Source organism: Phaenicophaeus curvirostris, chromosome 7 (genome assembly GCF_032191515.1).
Source record: "Phaenicophaeus curvirostris isolate KB17595 chromosome 7, BPBGC_Pcur_1.0, whole genome shotgun sequence".
NCBI classification, from domain to species: Eukaryota; Metazoa; Chordata; class Aves; order Cuculiformes; family Cuculidae; genus Phaenicophaeus; species Phaenicophaeus curvirostris.
The window spans coordinates 23,116,480-23,141,910 of record NC_091398.1 but is presented as its reverse complement, the minus strand read 5'-3'; the positions used below and the strand labels follow the sequence as shown (position 1 = coordinate 23,141,910).

General features: G+C 38.3%; 1 protein-coding gene across 3 annotated transcripts in view; it reads right to left on the bottom strand.

The window, feature by feature from the left end:
• Nucleotides 1-22,572, bottom strand: part of FIGN (fidgetin, microtubule severing factor) — a 101,709-nt gene extending 79,137 nt beyond the window's left edge. Inside the window, exons 1-3 of one of the 3 annotated variants that reach the window (XM_069861209.1) lie at nucleotides 22,452-22,572; nucleotides 21,849-21,939; nucleotides 20,873-21,042 (exon numbers count right to left, since the gene is read on the bottom strand). In XM_069861209.1, the coding sequence (XP_069717310.1) occupies nucleotides 20,873-20,897 (25 nt within the window). In that variant the 5' untranslated portion in view covers nucleotides 20,898-21,042; nucleotides 21,849-21,939; nucleotides 22,452-22,572. Of the gene's footprint in view, nucleotides 1-20,872; nucleotides 21,043-21,848; nucleotides 22,111-22,451 lie in introns of those variants that run through there. The other 2 variants (XM_069861208.1, XM_069861210.1) reach the window with 2 other exon arrangements.
• Nucleotides 22,573-25,431: the final 2,859 nt, after the last annotated feature.

The window sequence follows — 25,431 nt, the reverse complement described above, 5'->3', positions numbered from 1 at the left end:
CAGATTAAACAAAAATGTTTGACATAAATTGAAACATCCTTTTAACATTAAAACAAATGCAAAAAAGAAACACTACTGTCTATTTTCTGCATGTGAAATGCTTAGATAAAGCATTAGAATAGCCACAAGATATACCTGGGTTTACTTATTCTCTGGCTCATAAACACCACTTGAATGATGACAGAACAAAAATATGACAAATGTTGACAAATGTGAAATATCTTTATAAAATGGTTATTCTGATACATACCATGTGCCGTCTAAAAATCTGAGCTATACAGGAAAAATTATAAACAGACATGTAAATTGATATATATATACACACAAAGAATCTAACAGAATGCAGAATGAGAGTTCTGGGAAAAAAGTATCCTACAAATCTTAAGGACTTTAATAGAAAGAAGTCCATTAAAAAGCAAGGGAGAAGGAAACTTCACTATTTTGCTTGGAGAAACAGACATTAATATTAAACCAACAAGTTTTTACTTACTGCTACAGAGAATCACTCTCCCATTGAAAGAAATTTGTTAGCCACGTATTATTTGCATAATGCCCAAAGCAGCCTATATGGGACTCGCATAGCATGAAGTTAATAGTGTAGAAAACAATTCCCCCATTCCCCCAACACAGGCAAAACTTTTTTTTTTTTTTTTCAATCAAGCAGACCAAACTGAAATGTGAATGTATACAACCCACAGAGCGTCTTGGATGAAGAAATGCAATTTTGCATACTATCACTTTTATCATAAAGGAATGAGGGTGGAAACGGAAGAGTAGGGGAGGGGGGAAAAACCCCTCGAAGTCCAGCTAAGCCGGCGCGGTGGCTGAGCGCTCCGGCTCCCCAGCGCGTTGACCCTCCGCATCCCCGAGTCATTAGCCGGGATCCCACCGCTGCCTCTGGGAGCAGGGATGGAGCTCGCCCGGAGCGCGGCGGCCCCCGGGGGCACCGGGCAGGGCCCCCGATGGGCACCGCCGCTCCTCCCCATCGCTCCTGGACGGCAGCGGGTTTAAGGCCGCTGGTGCCGGCAGGTAGAGGCGAAACCGAGGGGGAAACGAGCAGCGCGTCCGTCCTGGTCTCGGTGCGCGCACGTGGGGGTTTGTATACACACATCTCCGGGTGCAGCTATGCAAATGTTTACGTGGATGGATGGAGACGGACTGGGATAAACCGGCTTCTCTGTGGCCACACGCAGATGCTCAGCGCTGCCGAAATATTCCTACACCGGCTCTCCTTAATGCAGCTACAATTACATATATATAGACACACACAGAGGCTACATACGCCTGTCCTACGCACACGTCATTCCCATGCATGGAGCGCTGTGTGCGAGCAGCTCTCTCTTTAAAATTATGTTCGCTAATTTATATGGAAATTTCATCTCCGATAAAATAAAAAACCACATTTTAACCAGCTTCTAATATCAACACATTATTCCCATGAATGATTCCTAGTAAACTATTTACTACAACTGGAAGGTTTGAGAGGGTTTGTTGCTTACAGAAGCAGGTTGTGAGGTTGTCTTTTTTTTTTTTCTTTTCCCTCCCCCTCCCCCCTTTCTCCCCCCTCTATGATTTATTGGATGGTGAGCAAACCCACTTAAACTATAGTTGTCCATATGAATCACTAATTTTCATGTTTCTAATTAAAATGTAAACAGTGTAATGAAGACATCAAGTTTTTAGGCAAATGTCTCTTCCAGTGCCACTTGGGGTATGGTAATTACTGAAGCAGATCTATGGATGCTCCTGAATCCTCTACAAGTCCAGATTAAAAGCATTACTGCTAAACCTTGTTTTTTACACTAGGGAATTATGTTCTCTAACCTATTCCCAGTTTGCTTACAGATGCATATCTGTACAAGCCTTTATAACTAGTCATTAGAAAAAAAATCAAAATAGAAGCTTATCACACACATGGAACAGTTTGTGGGGGGAAAAATGTGAATTCATTTAAAATAAAATTTGATTTCACTTTTATGATTACACATAACTAGCATAGTAAAATCTATGCTGAAAACTTATCATCTTAGTGATTCCTCCAGCAAAAGAAAAATAGATAAAGCATTACTAAGAGAATTTTTTTATAAAGCATAAATGATATTTCAAACCTAAATTAAAATTTCTTTTGTTCCAAAATGGTTGTTTCACAGTCAATTAGTTAAAAAATATATTATTCAGGAAAACATTAATAAAAAAGAAAGGTATTCACTGCGAAAAAATGTAAACGGCCACTGCAAATGCAAAATGCTTGATGTGCAATTGAAAATCTTTTGTAATATTTATTCCAGCCTTTATGTCTATATCTGAAATTTGTCAGAATTTATCCTAAAGCAAATGACCTCTCCTACATTTACCGAAGGAATACAAGTCCTCTCCTGCTTACAGTTGTTAATTGAGCCTGTCTGCTACAGCATCTCTTTCCTCTCCAAATAATCCAGGGTAGTTGTTTTACATATTTACTGCCAAGCACTTGAAGAGTCCTCTATTTTATTATAAATAAAAGGGTTCCCCCCCTTACTGAAAGATGTTTGGGGTTTTTTTTCTGTACCGCGAGTAGTTAAAGCAGCAAACCACAGTGATATACAGCATCTAAAATGCCTGGTACAAGAAGAGGTTTTTCTTCCTTCCTCCCTGGACTACAAGTCCATATTCTGACTGGTATAGCCAATTTTCATATTATTTTTACATAAATGCTAGACAAGCATGTCTGCGCTGCTAACCTGGATCATGAAGACAAGACTGCACAGAATGTACGTATGCATATGTGGATGTGCATAAACATTTCAGTGTGTGGTCCACCATTTCAGCTCTATTTTACTAGTAAAGTATTGTATACAAACATATGGGTACTTCTCAGAGGAAAAAAAAAATATATATAGGATTTTATATTATATCAAATACAAAGGCACCTTATTTCTCAAATCATAAATGCCCTAGCAGAATAAATCAAAACAAAACCAAACTACTACTTAGGCATTTCCTTCAAATGTATTGTTTGAGCAAAACCAGATTTAATTAGACAAATAGCATTTTAAAGGCTACTGCTTTATAACATGGTACTCCTGAAAATGATAGGGGGTTGTAAATGAAAACATCATTCTCATTTAGCTCTGTGGTAAAAAGAAATTACACACTCACATGCTAAACATTTTTTCTTTTTTTCTTTTTTTTTATTATGGGTTGAGACAATGGGGAAATCTTATGTCTTCACAACAGTTCCAAGGCCATACTAATCAGGTGTAATTTTTAATGAACACTGACTGTTTGGTGTTCATTCAAGGTATTTCATTAGGAGGTTATTCATTTAAAATAAATTTTTTCAACCATATCAAGCTGTAACCTTTCTTGAAATGTAAATGAATGGTTTAAATGAGAAGATTAATAAAGAAGGGATGTTCCAATTCCAAGCATGGCATGCTATGTATTTTTAAATTTGTCTATGCCAGATGCTGTCAGTCAGAACAAAAAACTGTCCAAGCAGACAATCTGTGCGTCTGAATGTTGATCATGTTGGAAAGTAAAGGGGGAGGGGGGAGAGAGTGTGTCAAGGATTCATGGTCCTTCATCTTTGCAGTAGAGCAAACACGTCTCTCAGTATAACGACAGACAGCTGCTTCCACTTTCTAATGTGCCCTAACTTAGATCACTGAAAGAATTGTCAGCACTCAGAGAAACACACAAAGATAACACAGCCAGCTGCCATGAAGGGGGAAACAGCACAGCTCAGAAGAAATGGGATTTGTTCCATTTGCATGATGCTGGCTCCCTTGGGCCCCTTTCTTTCAAATCCAAAGCACAAAAGACAACACTTAACATATTTGCTTAAAGATGACAACCTCATGTTGATTTCATTTGGATGTAACAGTGTCAGGATTACAGATATAAGAATATATTATATCTGTAACAGAGACTGACAAATGTATCCATCAGTGAAACTGCCTGATTCATCTGCTTATACAGCCATTTTACCATCCCAAGGGTGCCATCTAAGTAGTAACTTTAGAAGACTGAAGGTCTAATTTTATTACACCACATTTCAACCTACTAAACAATATTATTTCTAAAATAGATCATTTTTATTGGAAGTCTCCCTGATGAAAAATCCAGTAGACACCGGAGAATTTATGAACTGCATGGGTCCTTTGAACTCAATATACTGCCCATTTTAAGCAACTTTCTTTATACATAATCAAAACCTAAGCTCACATAACTGAAATTGAGTTTAAAACATAGATGATAATGGTACCCATTTGAAATTGAGTTAAAAACATAGATGATAATGGTACCTATCTTAATATTACATCATAGTCTGTCACTATTTGAATATCTGCTCTTTGGCAGTTTGTCACTATTTACAGTGCTTCTTAGAGTTCTGCATCAATAGAAGAGTTTTCTTCAATAGAAACTCTATGAATAATTACTGTTCTTCAATACTTTGACCAGCTACACAATCTAATTTTTGGCTGAGGATTTTTTTTCATTGGGTGCTCCAAAAGTCACATAAAAGTGACTGGAAGCTGAACACGCTACTCATCGCATTGTGCTGCAGCTGCAGAGACAGAAAACCAAACCGAAGGACGCATGTCTGCAGGATCGCCTGTCTGCGCAGTTTTATGGACCAGCCTCTTTTTTAATCTGATAAAACAATTAGGCTGTGGTTAGACTCTAGTTTCAAATGCATTACACTGAACTGTCTGATGGCAGAAGTATCCCCACCACCACCCCATCACCACCAAGTGACTCTGCATAATGCTCCCTACGTGAACCGCTTTGTCTAGAGGAACTTGAAACTGCTTGTTGCTATCTGCTGCCACCAAGAACTGCACTGTAATTCACTAGATTGAAGTAGTTTTGTAAAATGGAGTTAACTGCTGTACGTGGAATTTCAGCACAGCAGATGGTTACCAATCATTATTTTCAATGTGTTTAGTCTCAAGCAATGGGGCTGCTGGGGAGGAGCAATAAGAAGGAAAGGAATGGGGGAAAAAAAAAGGAAAAAGTATATTAAAAAAGAAAAAAGTATAGAAATATATATATATTCCTATATTAATACTATATATAAAATAATACATAAGCATATAATATATAATCTATTAAAAGTATAATATATGTAATAATATATATATTTTAAAAGCAAGAAGTATAAAATCATATTTTAGATTTTAAAAATAAAGAATACGACATTTAAAAGGGGGCAGTTACTGATCAACCATTTCTGTTCAAGAGTTACCTTACATTTTAAATATTGGAAATGGGCTTTAAAGTTTCCAAAGGTAAATTGCGTCTATTCACATTTTGCCATCATTCAAGTTTAAATCACTCTCTCCTATAAGTGGTTCAGTTGTTGAACTGGAAATGGAAAAGGAACCATTTATGGACAAGTGCACATGAACAGAAATTAAGCTGTAAATATCTGGGCTGGGCCATTATTGTAGTTCAGAAACATCTGGGGCTGAAGCCTAGGCTGGGCCCCACTCCTTCTGTATTCAGGTAATTGCTTAGATGATTTATAACTTACTGTTTCTATTCAAAATGGTTTAAAGAGAAATTAGGAGCCTGAATTCTGAAATGAAGATGGGTTTGCTCTTGCTCTCTTTTTTTTCAGGAGGAAAAAAAAAAGTCCTTTGCCATTTTTCTCCCCTCTCCCATGTTTAAGAAGTACAATGCTCCACCACAAGGACAAAATTCACATTTTCCTAAATCCAGACCAAAGATAACATATATACCCTTCCAGAAATAAAAATCAGATACCATCCATTCAGCTTGCATTTGGGTTGCTCAGGGATTTAACACTTCCTGACAAAATTAATTTTGCATTATTTTTTCCACATAATGAACTGTATGTATAAAAATTGTATAAACTGTATCAGAATGTTCACTTGTCCCTGTTATTTTGATCCATCCCAGTCAATTAGCCCTGCTTGCCACCACGATGTGGGCAGAGGCTCTCCAGTGGGCATCCCACTAGCACCCAGAAGGGACCCCAGGCACAGTGGTCCTCACAGGGATGTTTCTGACTCCAGAACTCCATTTTTTTGGCTTTCAGGACAAGCTGTAAAAGCCACTCATTTGAATGGGTGGAAGAGAAAGGCCGAGGATATTGAGGTTTGGAGGACAACAAGAAAGGATATGCTTGGATGATAGCAATCTTCTACTGGCAGTTAAGGGGCTGGGGGGGGGGGGTATGAAATTACTCCCTCCCAGGCAGAACAGTGGGGACAATCTCTGACTGTAAACAACTCTGCCATCAAAAACCTTGGTTATTTAAGACTGACCAGACACCCTAACTATATTTCCAACCCTTTGCATGACAGCTAAAGCTTATCCTAAAATGAGTACCCCTAACCCTGCAGAGATTAGTTTTGTAAAGGGGTTAACCATGCCATCCTCCAGGTGTTACACATGCTTTTTATTGAGGTTTCTGTATGTTGGGCAGTTTACTGCACAGCTCCAACATGCAACACCAAATGAAGGAACAAGTCTGCAACCTGGGTGCAGGCCAAGGGTGACATGACACACTAATGACCATCTCAGCCCCTTGGGAAAAAGTGGATTAGATGAATCACAAATCAATGTCACCTTTATTTCTCCAGTAAGTTAACTATCCATTGGCCACAGGTGATCAAGACACAAAAAGTAGGACCTAGCACTTTCACAGACTGTGCTCTGTCTTGGATTTTTTTCACTTCTGCATCTCCATAAACTATAATTACCCTTAGACCAACAAAAATTCTTTGACATTTTGAGGTAATGGAAAATTTTGCATAAGGGGATGCATCAACCTAGGAACATACTAAATAAATCTTCCAAACTGCTCATGGATTATTGTCAAACTCCCCTAAGAAAATTTGGTCCAGTATCACCCATAAAGCAGATATCCACCTTATATACTAAAGTTTTTTATTTTTCTTAAATTACTTGAAAAGATTGGAAAGCTAAATGGGAATTGAGTATACATCTCTTAAGTATAGACCAGGTGACCTACAGAATAAATAAACCCAATCCCTTTGCCTTTTGCTGGATCCTTTCTCAGTTTTCCCTTATGTTGTACAGAAATGTAGAAACTCAATGATGCAGTTAAACTTCATTGCTCAACAATAAATTTGTACCTAAAATGCTGTATTCAACGCTATTAAAAAGAATAGTTTGGCCAGAGTAACAGGCCTATCTAGTCACATAAGACCTAATGAAGTCATCAGCAGGAGATACTTTTCCTCCTTTTAAAGCATACATGATCCAACCACATTACAATTCAAACTGGCAAAATAATATTTAAAAATGATCATCAGAAAGTGCCTAAGTTAAACCAGTACACTTCTAGGAAAGGTTGTATAATTGCTTAATGACATCATGTGTGACAAATTTTTTTTAAATATCTATTGTCCCTAAACATACTTACATTCTTAGACCAAGACTAAACTATGGATCGGGGCATGTCTTAATTTATGGTACCAAATCCAAGAAAACTTGTTCTTTTGTTCTGCTTCAGTAGATCTAAGGAAATTTTGACGCAGAAGTACAGATTCATTTCAATTATCGGAAAACCTGTGATTTCTAATGGTGATATACTGGATCAAAGAATCATGGTTAAACATGTGAACTGGAGAACAAGTATGACTGCACATAAATATCAATAACAATATTCCATAAGAGAACAAAAAACTGTAATATGGTATTTCACGAGAGAAAAGGGTCAAACAATTAAACCTAGGCAGCTGAAGTAGGGTTAACTGGGTTTAATCCCACCTGAATTATTTATTATCTAGATTTTAGTACATGATAAATTTTACTACCTAATTTTGCAGGTCTCAAATACCATGCAGTGGGCTTCTGCAGTCTTTACTACTTTATGCTTTTTATAAGTAGAAGAACAGTGTATACCTTAAGAAAGATTTGTGCCAGGTGAAGGAATAATGGTAAGCAAGCCACATGATTATACCATAGAGGATTTGAGTCTTTCATAAAGATCACTGCTAGGCAGGAAAAAAAAAGAAAAAAAAGTGAACAGCATTACAAACACAAAAGCCTTCACCCAGATTAAAAAAAAAAAAGAAAAGAAAAAGTAAAAAGAAAAGGAAAGGAAAGCAAACCACTTATTGTAGCAAAATTCCAGGAATAAGAAGGAATACACAGGGATTTTTTTATGCAACACAAATGGCATACTCTCTGGAGGTGCCAGAGATAAAACTTTTTGCAGCTGTTTTGTGGGTGAGGGTCTGGCAGAGGAGGTTATTGGCGTGCCCTCTAGAGGCTGGATGTCTGGCCAAAGAACTTTTCAGGAGCTACTGAATACAGAGGAAGATACCAGAACTAGACCAGTAAGCAGTGCTTACTCTTTTTAATTTTTTAAGCATATTTTATGTACTCCAAGACACTATGAGTATTAATGCAGCAAACCAAACCTCTAAAGGATTCCTGTCAAGTATAAATACATGCATAAACACAAGATATAATTGAAACAGTCTTTGCTTAATGAGCTCATGGGTGCTTTGGCACAGTGCATAAAACGTAGATTTGAAATTTTAAGATGATATATCAATTCCCACAGTTGGGCTATGGAATGAAAACAAAACAAAACAAAAATTAAAATCTATTCAGCATCAGTTTAGATTCGAGTTACTCTTACTCTAAAGATGGAGTCACACCCTACAAATAACAACAATAAATTTTCTTACCACCCACCTGCATAGTCCTGAAGCATGGATCTTTCTAAAAGCAAAAACACCTCAGAGTAAAACCAGGGCCAAATTTTTCATTGGCAGTAGGTAAAAACCTCTAATATACCTAGTCAATCATACAGTCATTGAAATACAGCCCTCGGAGCACTTAATAGCTCAGCCCAACAAGCATATCACCAAGTGGAATTTGGTGCACACATGCAAATAGATATTTTTCTTTTTCTTAAGCCATACATGATTTTTATCCTTATTATCTTACCACTGACAGCAAGTAAGTCTTATTACAGCTAACTGGGAAACAAAATCACCTGCCTGAAATGCAGCATCGAACTACCCATGACACTTCAGAAACTGTACACTAGTAAATTATATTACAACATGAAATAAATACCTCCTGAAAGTAGTTACCCTATAAGAAACATGGACATACATTTCCCTTCTTTCAGTGCCTTTTTACCACATAATGAACATATTAATAGCATTCCAGTCACAGGCTTTGGCTTAAAATAATTACAAAATACCCCAATTTGATACTGGTTGATATATATAGTAAAAGGAAACACCACAAGGAAAATAGTTATTTTCACCTCTAAAAGGATAGTGAAATGATAAATTAACATCATTAGTGAAAGCCTCATTATTGCAACTACACAATACTATTGTGCCTATTCATACTTAATTTTCTTGTAGAAATCACGTTATACAACACAGCGTATAATCGGTTCTGATTGGGGGTAGGAGAGAACCAGTCGTTAACTATGACTAAAATGACCAGTTTTCCAGAGCAGTTGTCTTCTAATTAAAACTAAGTGTGGAGCACAATTATTGAGATATGCTGTAACGATTTGCTTGGAAGTATTTTTCCCTTTTGTTCCCCCGCCCCCTGCTTATCAGAATACCGTACCACCTTTCAAAACTAGAGGGGCGAGCAGAAGGGAACAATCCTACTTCTGGCAGAAGCCACACTAAGGCATGTATTACCATCCTTCCATCCACATTTGGGAGCGCAGCTCATCTATTTTTTAGCTCATCTACTTCTTAGCTCTTTCATTCCACTAACAGGTACTAACTCAAAAGCTCAAAAATGTACCTGAATTGCTATTTCAAAAAGACAAGCTTGTTAACAACAAACCAGACTGCCATTTTATTAGCAGCAAAAGTTGTAGTACTCAATGCAGCATCAAGCTACAGTGATTCCCATATTCATAGTTAGCAGGTAGGGATTACACCCAAACCCAGTTCTGCTCAAGAACAGCTTCCAGCTGAGCATCTGACAATGCCACTACTGTACCCACAAGCAGATATCCAGAGAGCCTGGCACCTCAGAGGCATGTTAAGTGGCCACAAATTTCTCCTCAGTTTACAGTATTTCTCCTCAGTTTACAGTTAGTATTTTCTATAAGATCAGGCTTAGAGAAGAAATAACTTATTATATCAGAGTCTCTTATCTTTACAATGAAAGACCGCAGGTTACCTGGTAGAGGACACAACAAATATTAAAGTGATTATAGCCTTGATCTTAGTCAGAAGACAGAATTACATGTGTGTTGGTAGAGATGTCAGTAAGACCATGCAGAATGGCATTTTTCTGTGTTCTAGAAGACCAGAATTTCTATGTTGACTATATTTCAAATACAAAAGAGTTTCAGAGTGGCAGGGTAAGACTGAGAGGCTGGGAATGGGGTGGGGGGCTGGGGGATGCGGTTGGGCAGAAAGAGGAGGGCACAGAACAGCTTTGAAAAGCCTGGAAGGAGAGCTTCTATTTCTCTGCAATGGGTTTATATCAGCCAGGCTTAAATAATGGTATTGCAAATTGAGGCCCAGGGGAATTTGGAGCATACAAGCAAGCTTTTGTTCGTCAAACCCCAAAAGGTATGTGGGAGATTCGGGGGGTTGTTTCCATTTAAATGGCATATGTATTTCTAAACCATAAGTTAAACTACTTTGCTCTGTTTATTGTATGGCCTTGCTGATCCAGTACCTGTTAAGAAAAACATTTTACCTAGCTAATATAGTAACAACTCTTTTAAAGTACCAGTTATCTGTTACTGTACTTAGTACTTTCATATACTTCCCTTCAGATAAACAAGGAAGAAAACAACAAATCTAATGTAATAAACCTCATAGGGGGAAAAAAAAAATTAAAAAAAGATGGGGGGGAGCAATATCAAGAAAGAAGAGTACGGTTAGAAGTCATTTGAAGGAATGCAAGCTTTCCAGCGTAAACACAAAAGCTAATTAGTGTGTTGTGATTTTAAAATATATTCTGTTACAAGAAAGCAAACTAGAAATCTGTACTAAAACAATAGTCATCTCCTGAAACCTTTAATGCAGGTGGACAAAAACGTAGGCACATACAAACATATGCTTCTACTCCCCCCTCCTCACATACACGCATAGATATAAAATTAGGTTAGTCCTCTGTAAACAGGCTTAGCTCCTGTAAATATATCTCAGGATTTTAGGTGTACTTTTTCACACTGTAAGATTACTATACAAAACCAGTTCAATCTAACTCACTCTGATTATTATTAGAAACTCATTATTTGAGCACATCTATCTTTACACTAACTATGCACCATTAAGGAGCACAATGCCCATAATTGTTTAAAAAAGCCAGGGGGCGGGAGGGGGGGGGCGGGGGAAGGGAGAAGGGGATCAGGAAGAGGGAGAAGGTAACTAGGGGAGATTTTGCAATTAGAATAGCATCATCTACTCTGCATTTTGCAGAACATTTACAAAGAAACAAACTGAGTTTAAAGTTTCTTCCATCCAAAAATCATAAGCAAGTCATTCATCATACCTTTATGTAAGACAAGTATTTTTGTCCTGCTGAATTTAAAATGTGTTCTTACTACAACTAGGAAAAAAATCAAAAGCACTATTTACTCTAACATACAGCACTAACACTTTGAGAGGGAGTTTGTAGCATTTAAGTACAAATAAATGTAATAAGCCTACAAATAAAGCTTACCATTTTCTGGGGAATTCCTTAAAACACACAACACCTGGATTCGAAGATTTGTTGCACACCTGCATATCCAAAGTCAAAATAAATTGCAGAGACTCAGCACCTCTGATAACTGAGCACCCAGGAGTGGAAACCTGAATTGCACTTGCTGAGATGCAATACTATTTGTGATGTTATCTCAGCCACTTGGAGCTTTCAAGCTCAAACTGCAGCTGTTGTAGTAGCTCAGGAACAGTAACTTTAGCTAAAAATTATTTGCCTGTCATGAATGAAAGCAATGACTTCTACTGTCTCAAAACAGCTTTACTACTTAATATCAAAACATCTTTCCTCAATCACTGGTGAAAATTATTACTCTAAATGAATGCTAGTGTCATTTGTCTGTTCTTCTGTACTATACTGACAATGTTTTTAGTGACAGAAGAAATATCATGTTATAACTCTTTGAACATTTCTAACTAGTGAAAACTTGAAAAACGTTGTTCATTAAGGCACTAGTTCTTCACAGCCTGTAAGAACGTGACAAGATATATTTTACCTACATCTAACTTAACAAAAAAAAAAATCTTAAAGGCTTCTCAAACTTACTCAATTATGTGTCTCAACAAAGATGTTCTCAGCATATTAAGGTGTGCCCTTGATATAGCTGTCATGTTGATAAATGCTATGGGCCAAATAACAAAAAGTGCTACATACCACTCATTACATAGTATTTACTGACTTTCAGCTCCAGGTCTCTACCAACACTAATATTCGTCTGCTTAAATTTCTCTATAGGACTACCATGGTATCAGCTAAATTAATGTTACCCCTAAAGTTTTTAAACTGGAAATGGAAAAATACACCAGTATTGTGACACAAAGAATGCCCACACAGGACACGGGTATGAAATGAAATGAAATTAATGTAACTCAAAGAACAAAATGAAAATCAATTATTAAAACAGTTAATTGATGTATGAGCAGTTTCCAAAATATATTTATTTCAGCTTTTATCAAAGGCAAAGAGTAAGAAATCAAGAATTATCAAAAATACTATAAAGACATGAAAAATTACTGTCTTTAAAATAGAGTATCTGCCTATTTATACTATGTTCAATACGGCAGCAACATAGATACGCAGTTAGCATAAAGCTGCAAATCTAACACTTAGTAAACACAAAGCCTCTTAATTTTGTGAATTAAATGTACATTCAGCTGAAGAGAGAGCAAACTTACAGTCTCATTCCATATTAAAAATAACTGAATCTTTCTAGTTTAAACAAGCAATTTTCTGACTGACTAGTGTTGTCCAGTGTACAGTTTATAATAGGTGACTTTAAGCCTATATTACTTTTATAAAAACCAATGCACACTATTTCAAATATGAACTTTCATATTTTAATCACACAGATGGCCTATCAGTTAAGTTTAAAGACCTTCAGCAAATTCTATATGTATTTTAAATAAAACAACTTTATATAGTGCAAGAAAGGAGTAATAAAAACATATTCTCCAAACTGAGTTAGCATTCAACAACATCACACTATGCCTTTAGAGCTGCAAGAGGAAACAGAACTGTATTTATATACCAAAAATGTATTTCTACAATACTGTATATAGTGATGTGGTCCACAAATGCCAACAACAAGGGACTGAAAATAGGATCAATTCTTTTCCTTCTCAGAAACAATCTTGTAAGCACCTGAGTTCCCAAAGACATAAAAGAATAGTTACTTTGCTGAGATCTTTTGATACTGCTCTTCATGTTGGAGCTATCCACGAGTGATGGGAAAGATCTCTTTTGAAAGTAAATGGTGCACCTTCAAGTGTGCTCAGATACATCTGTGCTGTTCCTTTCTATGTTTCTCAAGTTTTACTTGAAAAGGATACTTGATTTTTTAAAATTTGGTTTAGGTATCACAATGGGATACCTTATATCAGACAGTGCTTGCAAACCTTATTCTTCCAACATAGAATCTAGCTGTTTCTTTCTCTGTGTCAACACAGGAGGCTGAAGTAATCAGATAGCTCTAAAGAAGGCAGAGGACGTTTACCTGCACTTTCTCAGAATCCGTGATGAGTAAGTTCATACTTTCAACTTGACCACACTGAGCTGTAAGGTATATAAATAGCTACTTTTCATCTAAAAGCACAGCTATCACAGAAGTTTGTATAGCAGGGCTACCAGTTCATATTATTTCAAATGTCAATACCAATACTATTGTCAGGGATAAATAATTTCTGCATATAACTTTATCATTCCCATCTGCTGTCACTCAGTAATATAAAGTAATTGTTAGCTCTTCCCCTCACCATGTCTCCAGAAAAAATGTACACATGGTAACATCAGTTGTACTGTCTAGGAATATCTTTGCAGCAGTACAGTTCTCATAGTTTTATTAAGTGATAATTCAAGCTCACTGTATAAATGGTTTTATTAAGGACTTGCTTGTATGCTAGAATGGAGGAGACAGAAGTGAAAAACCTCTCAGAGGAGAATAGGGATGTTATCTCCAAAATATTAAAAGGCAAACAGCAGTTATTCTAAACGAGAATGTGAAGATACATTCCTGCCACAAACACCCATAATCCACCAGGTCCAGCCCCTTCACCCATCTCATCTCGATATTCCTTTTCAAATTCCATTCAGATTAGCAGGAATTACACAAACATACATTAATGCGTCCCTTAAGTATTTTATCACACTGAAGACAAGAAACAAAAAGCTTAATCATGACCTGTACCAGAGATGGGAGACAGCTGCCTCAGATCATGAAGTTTGACCATGGTATGCTTATTGCTAGAGTATTAGTGCAAATAAGACACAGATTACCAAAACCGGTTTATCGTCAACAGTCTAACACCAGCTTGACACATGCCCACATTCAAAAATATTGCACAAAATAAATTGTGGCATACATCTTCATGCATTGAACAATTCATATACAGAAAATGAACCATGTGCTTTAACAAATAGTACATGACACATTAAATGTAGCATACGAAAGGATTAAAAACAGATAACAAAAAGTCCAATAAGTGATTTCAAGGAACCTGGAGCAAAAATGACTTGCATCACTGAAGTTTGCTATTGCATCAGCATTTTTCTCCACAGCACTTTCAGGATATTTGAAATTTAACTAACAACATACTAGCAGTAGCTGCACTATACTTCAAAAGAACTGAGAAAATTGTTTCTCAGTAACAGTTAAATAATATGGCTGGTAATTGCCATTTCAGTGTTTCATGGCACATCAGACTACACACTTAATAGGTTATTATAAAAAAAAGAAATAATCAGTCGGTGACATGATAGTCATCTGTAGTTGCATTGTCTGTAATTATAGCTAAGGCAGATTAAACTTTTTTTCCACTAACAGGAAAACAGTTTAAAGAACAAAGTTTTGTTCCATTATTTAAATACAACAACGCACGGCTGTTCTTTCTATTGTACAAATACAACAGCCATTGTAGTAAGGAGCGTTGCTTATATGATCAAACAGATAGTTCAGCATTATGATACATTAGATGGGTACTGATACTAGCACTATAGGAACAGACATACATATTATTGTTACCATACTGTGTGTACCGATACCTTGTAGCATTATAACTCAGCAAAAGAGAAGCACAGACTCCGCATTTTTGCCACCGCAGACATCTCTGTATGCTCTTAATCAGTGGTGCTTTCTGCAGATTACAGATTCTAGTATTCCCCACATTCTCAAACTGACCTGTCAACACCCGATCTCCCCCTCAGTTTCCTAAGACTCCGGTAACCAAGGTTGACCAACTATTTCTCTTTCCATTTTATCTTCAACTTGTCGCACAGTGAGACCAACAGCAACAGGTATTTAGAAGCAATAGTAATGAAGTCCACTTGTATTTAGCAGGTTGCTACAAATACAAACTATCTTCTAAGAAACATAATACACATACTTTAACATGCTGATCAGGGAGTGGCAGGTAAAATTATTAAAGAACCGAAAGCCTTAGATTTCCTTTGACCTCCATTACAGTCTAGGACTATATGCTCCTTGAAGGATAAGATTGTATTTGTTGAACCTATGGTAACATATTGCAAGTGGATTTTCTCTGTTCCTCTGTATTAGCTATCATCCTTTAAAGCAACACAGTTTCACTAAGGGAGATGTATATGCTGTTTAGAGATTCAGAGATTCTTCTTTTTTTTTTAAGGGAAAAGAAAAACTGAATGATCTTAAGGAATTTTCTTTATGCTTGCATTTCTCACACACTCTATAAAAATATCATTGACATAGGGTGAAAAGGTCGCATGCCTCACAGAAATGGAGCCAAGTACTCCAGTAAGGTTTTTCACCTGGAAAACATCCCTGTAACTAATTCTATGTATTGGAAAATTTTTATTATTATTTTAGCAATGAAAAACACCTCCAAGCCTTTTCCCAGCCTAGAGATCCCTGAAGTGATCTTTCCCATAAGGAAGATAAGTTTTCACTTAGGGGATAGCATCTCTAGCAGCAAGAGTTTAATACGTTACAACAATATCAGGGATACGCAATCCTGAATTTACAGCTCTTCAAATTACTTTTATAGCTATACTGTTCATTTTGGATCAGATGTTTATCTAAAATTCCATATATTTTGGTAGCCATAACATCTGATTTAAAACAGCTTCCAATAAGCCAAAGAATGGTACTAAAATATATATATATATATATATATGAAAAAGCCACTTAAAAAAAAAAAGCCACAGTGAGCTGTAAATTGCTGTAGCTCTTTAAAGCTAAACCATTTTACACTAGCTAAGGATTGGGCCCAATGTGCACAATTCCACTTTGAAGTTAATTTTTTTCCCTATACGTATAGTGGTTTGCTTCTCACCAGCTCCGTTAATAAAATGTGAACCTTTCTAATCAGTTTATCCTAAATTCTTTTAATGGTTATTTTTATGCCTTTTCTTATCGGTGACTCAGGAGGAGGAAAAAAAAAGCACTGATTGATCAGTTAATCAAGCTTTATTGACATACAATATTCCTCAATACTTCAGAAATGTCTGCAGAACAATTTCCTCCAATCAAAGATCAATGAATCAATGTAAAACCTCAGTAATTAAATTTATCAACTCAGTATCAATACACCTGGTACTTTATGAAAGTATTATGTGAAGTTTGTTCTCTTAAGGGATATATTGATTGAGGGCAAAGAGCCAAATATTTCTATTATTAGATCTAGGAATGCTAGATCAAAACTCAGTCTGTTATAAACAACATACAAATGTTTCATATACACAGATCTCATGCTGATTCTGTACCATTAAACCCACTCCTAACAAGGAGATAAGCCTATTAATTGATGATTAAGACTACAGGAACATCAGTCATTATAGTCAATGCTTCTTGTATGCATTCACCAAACAAATGTATTGAGAGGAACCGTACAAAATCATTTCCCTCTAGGAATTTTATTTTTAAAAAGGAGGAGACCAGCTAAACAAAAGCCGATTTCAAACCTCGTTTGAAATAGCCTTAATTAATTAATTAATTTTTTAAATGAAAGCTTTGCAGCCTGAAAGAGATTATCACATCTCTATCCATTGTATATAGTAGTTATTAATTGAAAGGTGAACAATTAAGCCTAAAGATGACACAGCTGATGAGCCATACTGAAAACCAAAACAAGGAAACAAAAACATGATCCAAGTGTTTTACAATTCAGTTTTTAAAGGGTTAGTATACAAAGTATTCTGGAATATATTTTTACTTGCAGTCCCTTAATACATATGTGTAAGCAAGTCGGGCACAATAGTTCACAAAGTGCCATTTTATCTGTTATAAGAAAAAGAGCAGTGGGTTTTTTATGTCAAGAAAAAAACAAAACAAAACATAAGTTTGTTTGGCTCTGCTTGAACAAAAAAGTCTTACAGAACAGCTAATGACATGACTGTCATTTTTCCCATGTACTGTATGGTGAAGATATCAATAACAATACAATTCTCATATTACTAAAATACTGTTAAAAATAAGAGAAACAAACATTCCTGTGCTTTCACAAATGTTGCAATAAATAAAAACAATTTGAGCAAGTGCTGAAGGTATCTTATTATGAAGGGGGGGGAAATAGCAACAAACAACCCAAACCCACTACATTCGTGTAGGAGTCACATCCTGTTACAAACATCAAACAACAATGAGCCTTTATGACCATGCTATGATTCCTTCATTTCAAACGTGATTAATTAGCAAGTATAACACTCACCAAAACTCCCACCAAGCTGCGATTTGCTGCCTATTTGCAAGTAGGTCTCTACCAAGTATCCATAAGCTGTTTTACTCTCATTTATGACACCGAAGAAAGGAAGTCAAAGTGTCCTTCTTTAAGGAAGGCTTTGCTCATGCCTTAGCCAAAAACAAAAGAATAAGAAAGAAAACAAAACCCCAACAACAAACACCAAAACCCTCATTCTTGGAAGGGATTCCTTGATAATTTAAACACAAACTTCATGCAAAATGAAAAACTTCTCAGAAAAGTTGCTTAACAATCGGAATGGTTAAAAATAAGTAGAGTTAAAAGATCAGTTTAAACTCTGTTTTGGAGTTTGTTTTGTTTTGAAACCCTAATTTTATATGCAATTTGAAATACACTGCATCTGTTAAGAATGAAAGCGTGGTTCCCATGTCAAAAATAGAAACAAAAATGTGGATGAGAAGGGGAAGACACACTTAACAGGACTCTTAACATGTTTAAAGCTGTATAAACAGATACCATCAAATGTACCTTACTTGCAATAAACATTACTCTGTCAGTAAAAGAAACTTTGCTTCACGGAGAGAAGAGGTGGAAGCTGATATAAATACAGAAAAAAACAGAACTGAGATGAGGGGGAAAAAAAAAAAAAAAACACCAACAAAAAAACCTGGAACTGGAATTGCCTCCTCAAGCTGAACTCAATAAATACCATCACAAAAAAACAATGGAAAAAGGTTCAATATGGAAGCAACAGATGTATTCCTGAGCAAGAAAATATCCCTGATGAAATAATGCACGGGCATATAGAGAGGATCTGTAAAAGTATGAAAAAGAGATGCCAGTGTGGCAAAGCTAAAGTTTTAACAACAGAAACTACCCAGGAGATGCGATACGTCCTTGGTTTACCAGATCTTTATCCCAGATACTTGATTTTGTCACACCTAAAGCAGAGTCATTTTTAAAGCAAATCAGTCCTACTCTCTCCAGCTTTTTCAATTTTATAAAATTTGGGATCAAAAACATCAAAGCAGCTCCCACTTTGGACCTAACTTTTAGAGGATCAATGTGACAAGTCACTGCTTGATAGATGTTTCTCTTGATAAACGACTTGTTCAAAAGAGACATTGTAGCTTTCATTTCCTGACCACAACACACTTTTAATTTGCAACAGCAGAGCTGCTCGAGTGTGACTAGTTCCCACTTTCCAGCCTTTCAGGATCGTGGCACTGTCAGGCCACATACATGGGCAAAACAAAAACTCAGAAAGAGGTGCATCTGCAACAAGAATTGTAGTGAAACTTTTCCTCAAATAGGAACCTGATTACGTTTGATTTTTCTTAACAGTGGGCTTCTAAACCCCCCTCCCAATCACCTCCAATCAGTAACACTTTAGGGAAGGGGGGTGGGGGGGAGGAAGAAAGGAGAAATCATATTTGGAAACATATACTTAAATGCCATAGAATATATATAGCTGCCCAAGAGTATCATGTTTATTATACATATATATATTTCTACTACTATAATTATTATTATTATCATCTGGGAATCGCATTTAACAGCCCAAACTGTCCACACCATCCAATTTCAGTTCTCAGCATACTGTCCGATTCCCGATTTAAAATTTATAAATGTAATATCCTCCTCATCACAAGCAGCAGTCCAATCTGCTCTGAATATATATTACAGCTTTAACATCACAGAGGGAAATCTCCCATCTGGCAATCACATTCGCTCCAACAGCTCTAGAAAAAAAAAAAAGAAAAAAAAAGAAAAAAACACATTCCACACTCACTCTCTCTCCTCCTTAAAAGATTTCTCAGTGCAAATTATGTGCATCTAAAATAAACAGTCGCCTTATTGATTGCTTCAAAGTCAACAAGTTCTAAATGCAAAACGCAATCAGATTGTTCCCATTATATAGCACCCAGAATATGTTTAGCAATATAGTCACCTAGAGCACCAAAACAGGAGTGTACATTGTGCAACTGCTCTCTCAATTTCTTTCTTGCGTTCAGATACGTTATTACGAGAGATCATCAGCCACACATGCCAGACCTCCCCCTTATCCCAAACACACACACATGCACACAAGCTTGCTCTCCTCGGGTCTCTCTCCGTCCTTATTTGTTGCTACCACACACAATTAAAAGTGAACGTACCCCCTTTTTGGTTGCACAAAACACGCTAACAGTCGCTTCTGTTGTTAGTTCCTTAACCTTAATTGCATACCTAGAGGTGAACCTCCTGCACCACAAGCAGATCTATTGAAATTCCCCATGCTCCATTTTATCTGACTTTTTTGGAAGAGGGGGCAGCATGGGGGGCTGGAGAGTGACCATTAAAACGAAGCCAGTTTCAGCACCTGATTATTTCATTCTGTTACACATTGAGAACACAGCAATGGGAAACATACACTTGTAAACTGAGCATAAAATACCACTTATTAAACAGTACTAAGCATTCGGCCACAACAGTAATTTTGTTTGTTTACATGCAAAACATTCGTACACCCCACAACAGTTAAACATCTAGCAGATGATTAAGCTGAAAGCAAGAGAGGGAAAAGCAGCTGAAGTTCAAATAAATGCCCCAAAATTATTAATTTGCAAGAGGAAAAGATGCATTTTATGCGTGTACGTACGAGCGTGTAGACTTATAGGTGTATATATTCATTGATATGCATTTTCCCCCTCTCCAGTCACTGAGTTTTACTAATTTACATACCACTGGAGTTCAGTGATGTATATAGTGCATCGCTAATAACATGCAACTTTAGGTTTTACAACTGAGATCAATACAATGGACAAAACTAACGCTATAATTGAAGCAGAAATGATAAACAAATGATAGCAAGAGAAAAAAATGCTTAGATATACACAAATAAAAATACACTACTAAACATTAGGTACTTGTTACAAAATATTTGCATGCAGAGTCCTCGGTGCGTTATCATGCTATTTAAATTTGTCTTTGCTATTTAGATGCAAAGGAAGTAGATCCCAAAACGGACATACCATAAACACTGGTGCTACTGATCATTTCTTGCTGGCAGCACAAAAAGCTGAATTGGATTTTTCACAAGCAGGAATTCCAAAGGTTGCTTTTCATTAAAGCCACTTTTCCTCTCAGCTATCAAATGTCACTGCCTTGAAACGTGGGCCCTTTCGTCAGGTATTCATTTAACCTACATGCATATAATTAAGTGGGAAAGCAACATCAACAAAAAGGGGATCTCAGATCACAAGAGAAGAAAGAAAGGGGAAAAAAAGCACATGACCAGGAATGCAAGTCCATGTCAATTTCACTCACTCCCATTGAAACTAACAAGAGCTCCAGGGAGGATAGTAATAGGATCAGTGGATTGTATATACCATTAAATTATACATCTTTCTCTCCCTTCCGAGCCAACAATACGCCCACCACGCCGTACCCCCTCCAAGATGATGTGCTTACATTTTTACTGCAACTGCTCCTCCGATATATTCGTGCCCCCGCCAGCCGAGACACGGCAATTTAAACCGAACTTTTGTTTTGTGACATTCTCATTTGCGCTTATTTGCTCAGAAGTTAGTTGCCTCAAAGTCCAGCCCCGCGTTACCTGCGGTTTATTATTTTCAATGCAACTTAAAAATAAATCCAATTAGGAGGAGGAGGAGGCGGGGAGGGAGCTGGCGATCGCGAACTCTTAATCTGCCTACTATTGTTGGCAACGATCAAGGAGGAAAAACCATGCACTGCGACCGAATATCTGTACTTTCCAGACTACGATTAGGAAAGCAGAGCGGAGCGTTCAGTATCAGAAACCGACCGCGAATAAGGCAAAACATTTAGGGCACGAGCGGGCGATTAAAAAAAAAAGAAAAATTAAATACGGGGCTGTCTCGGAGAGCTTTAAGATTAAATAAAATTTAAAACGATAGCAAGAACACTAGGAAAAAAAAAAGGATAAAAAAAAAAAACAAAAAACAAAAACAAGGAAGATCGTCTTACCTGGAGATTTGGTACGAGAACCCTATAGGTTAGAGCAGCATCGATCCGACGTGTTCGCCGATGAACGGGGGCTCGGGTTAAGCGAAGGTGCCTACGATTTGAAATCATTCCAAGTTTTTGAAGGGAAGACTGACTGCAGCCTCTGCCATGTTGGAATTTCAAACCCAAAACAGCTGCTTTGCAAGGAGCCAGCATGCCAGCAGCTGGACGCCTGCGCAGAGCGCCGCCGAGCCAAATTCAAATCACTTTCAGGCGAAGGAGCCCAAGCTCAGTTTTCAAAGGGGGAGCGGCGCGGGGGCGGGGCTGCCGGGGCCCCGCGGGCAGAGTCCCGGGGCGCCCCGCCGCCTCCCGCCGCGGGAAAGGGCCGCGCTGGACGCGCCCCGCGCTCGGCCCGACACGGGCGCCGCGCAGCCGCGCCCGGAGAGCCCCGCGCCGCCCCGGCGGCTGAGGGAGAAGGGGGGCGGCCCGGCGGCTGAGGGAGAAACGGGGGCTCCGCTGCGCCTGAGGGAGAAACGGGGGCTCCCCGGCGGCTGAGGGAGAAGAGGGGGGGTTCCCCGGCGGCGCCGCCCTCGCACCTGGGGCGGCCGCCGGGGCGGGTCTCACCTTCTACCGAGGAAGAAGCCGCGCTGTCCGGATGCTGCGCCCGGGCCCCGGCTGAGGGTCCTCCTGGGGTGGTTTCACTTCCTCTCTTCCTGGCCCGGCCGAGGAGTTAAGGATGGCTTGGGAGGGTTGTTGTTGTTTGTGGGTTTTTGGTTTTTTTTTGTCCGACCTGGATGTGGAAGAAGAGGATTAAATATTCTCGGTAGAAAGGGAAGGTGCAGTGGGAGCGTGGGCTCTGGGGGAGGCAGAGGAGCCCGGTCCCGGGGGATTAGCATCTGGAGGAGTGGGAACGGGCTGCTTTCCCGGCTGGTTTCCTTTCCGGTGATACGACAGGCCTAAGCTAAACTCCGAAGCGTTGCCAGCAGAAGCTGTTGTGAGCTGGCAGGCGGTCCCTGTCCTGCCAGGTAGTGGAAAAGGAGCAGAAGGCCTGTCTGATTGATGGGGTCTGTGAAACGATTCGGTCAACTCAAAATAATTTTTTCCAGCTAAAGACTCTTTTGGGAGGCCTTAGGCCCCAGGTGACAAAGCTGTGCCTAGAGATCGGAAATAAAAGGACAGAGCAAAACAGCTGGATGAATTTCTGCTTATCGGAGATATTGAGGGTGTTCCTAGCTCGCCTGGACAGCTAGAGCTGCTACTTAAGGGGAGCGCTGCTAGTGCAGTAGCGAGGTGTCCTGAAGCTACTCATTGTCCTTTCTACAAGAGCTTGTTGGGTGTTAAGTGGCAGCTTTGACATTAAGGCAAGCAGACTATTTCAAATGCAGGTAACATGTCAGTAGCCTCTGAAATTCACTAATTTGACCAAACTATACATATTACACTTTGTAGTCTGACAACAAAATCTTCAGCGCAGCAGATTGCCTCTGTCCGTGTTGCCAGCACCAAGCACTGAAAAGAAGTCCTGGTCCCAAGGTCATGAAGTTGGTCTAAAAATCATATTGTTAAACATTAAAAATATCATTTTTGTCTCTGCTGTTTTATATGTCTGGACCCCTTTCCCTATTTTTTTTCCCAAAGCCACAGCACTATGCACTTTTTCTTTCAAGTGACACATGAGTTTCTTGCAAAATTACAGATCTCCATGACGTGTAGTTGTAGGAAAACAATGGCAACTATCATAAGGCATTGTTAGATGAGCACCAGTGGTTTTGAAATTTTTCTGACTAGTGAAGAATATATTTATCCATCTTAGTATTGCATTAACCTCGGTATTTTCATTTTAAATACCTGTACTTTTCTTCCCTTCAGGCTTTTTATGCCATGTTATAATAGCCTGAATCACAACGGTAGCAGTATGTGTTTGTATGGGCTGACATTCATCTCTGTGGAGAAGGTCAGCATAAGGCTTATGTACCATGTTAAGTCCTTACTTTGAGGTCTGAATTAGGTTGAAGTGAAGGCCTTGTTCAGCTCATCTGTATATGGATGAATTCCACTCTTTGTTTCAAATGCTACTAAATAGACCTGATCCTTTTCACTGGGAAATTCTCATACTTTCAAACTGGAAATGTTACTTTGAGCTTGTTTCTACGTCTAGGTGAAACGTTCACAATGAAATTCAAAACCACATAAAGCTTGCTTGGTTTCAGGTTTTGTTACAACTCCAAACTCAGACCAGGCTCCTTGAAAGGTTCACAGACCTTTTCAGCAAATCTAGTTTAATAACATTTAAACCATTTGAATTGTGAATGGGGAACAAAAGAAGAAAAATATCCCAGAAAACAAAGAACAAGAACATCTAAGCGTTCTACTGCATCAGTTCTCTCGGGGATACTGATATGGATGCACACAGACTTTGTAGTTACTACTTAGTATATCTAGTAAAGGTTTTTAAGAGCTATAATAAGAACAACATCGTTCTGTGAAATAGTCTGCAATGTCTTTACATTAATTACATGGATTTCATTTGTAAATGAGAGCAAATTTTCAACCTGGCAGACAATGCCGGTGCTTTTTTAATCCTAACAGTTTGGCAGCCTCTGCGCTCCCCTCCTGTGCTGGCAGTGCAGACCTCCAGGGCAGAGCCTCCTGCCTGTCTTCCCCCCACTGTGGAGGGAATCCCTTTAGTTTTCCATTCTCAAACCTCACGGAGGGCATCCACAGCTATAATTGCCTACTAGGATGTGCTGCAATAAACAGCCTGTAAGTGCTTTTTTTCAGAGTTGTGGTCATTAATGAATACATAGACTTTTCTTCCTTTTTTTAGGAGTACAACCTGTTAAAGACCTCAGGCAACTCCAGTCAGATTTTTATACCACCTGGATCTCCAGTGGGCAGCTGAAGTGGCTCCAGATCCCACGTGCTGGGATATTTCCAGAATATGTGTGGTAGGAAAGACCTTCTCAGGCCTCCCTCATCAGATGGGAAATGCTACCTTTTCTCCCTCTGACTGGAGTGGTCAGGCACAGAAACCCCAGTCTCTTTAGCTAAGGGTTCACTTACTGCCTTTCAGGACCACCTTTTTGTGTGTCATCATGAGTGCAATTGTTGCCTTATCTTGCTGGAGCTGAGACTGCAAGAGATAATGACAGCTGTGTGGGCCTTAAAGTATAGGTAAATGTAGAACAGTTGTAATTGTCTCTTTTCTGCCTACAGACAACATAATGTTTAGTTAAATTAATGCCCTAAATAAGCCCCATAGCAAAGAATGGGACAATGGTCAAACCCAGAGAGTGAATGCATTCCAAATATCAATATTACATGTTGCTTCCACGTTCTTCCCAGGAGAATGCAAAGGACAACACCCTCCTTTCTAACTGTACCACTGTTCTGCACAGTTTAACTGAAGCTTCAAACATGACCAAGCCCTAGGTCAGTCATATGATGACTTTCTGGACTCCTTTACCACACAACATGCTGGCTTAAGTACTGGACAGTACTTAATATCACAAAACATCACTTGACCATAGGACATATTTAATGTAATTCCTGACTGAGTCAGAAAGAAAAACTTTACATATCTGTTTGTAGAGGCACTTTTTGC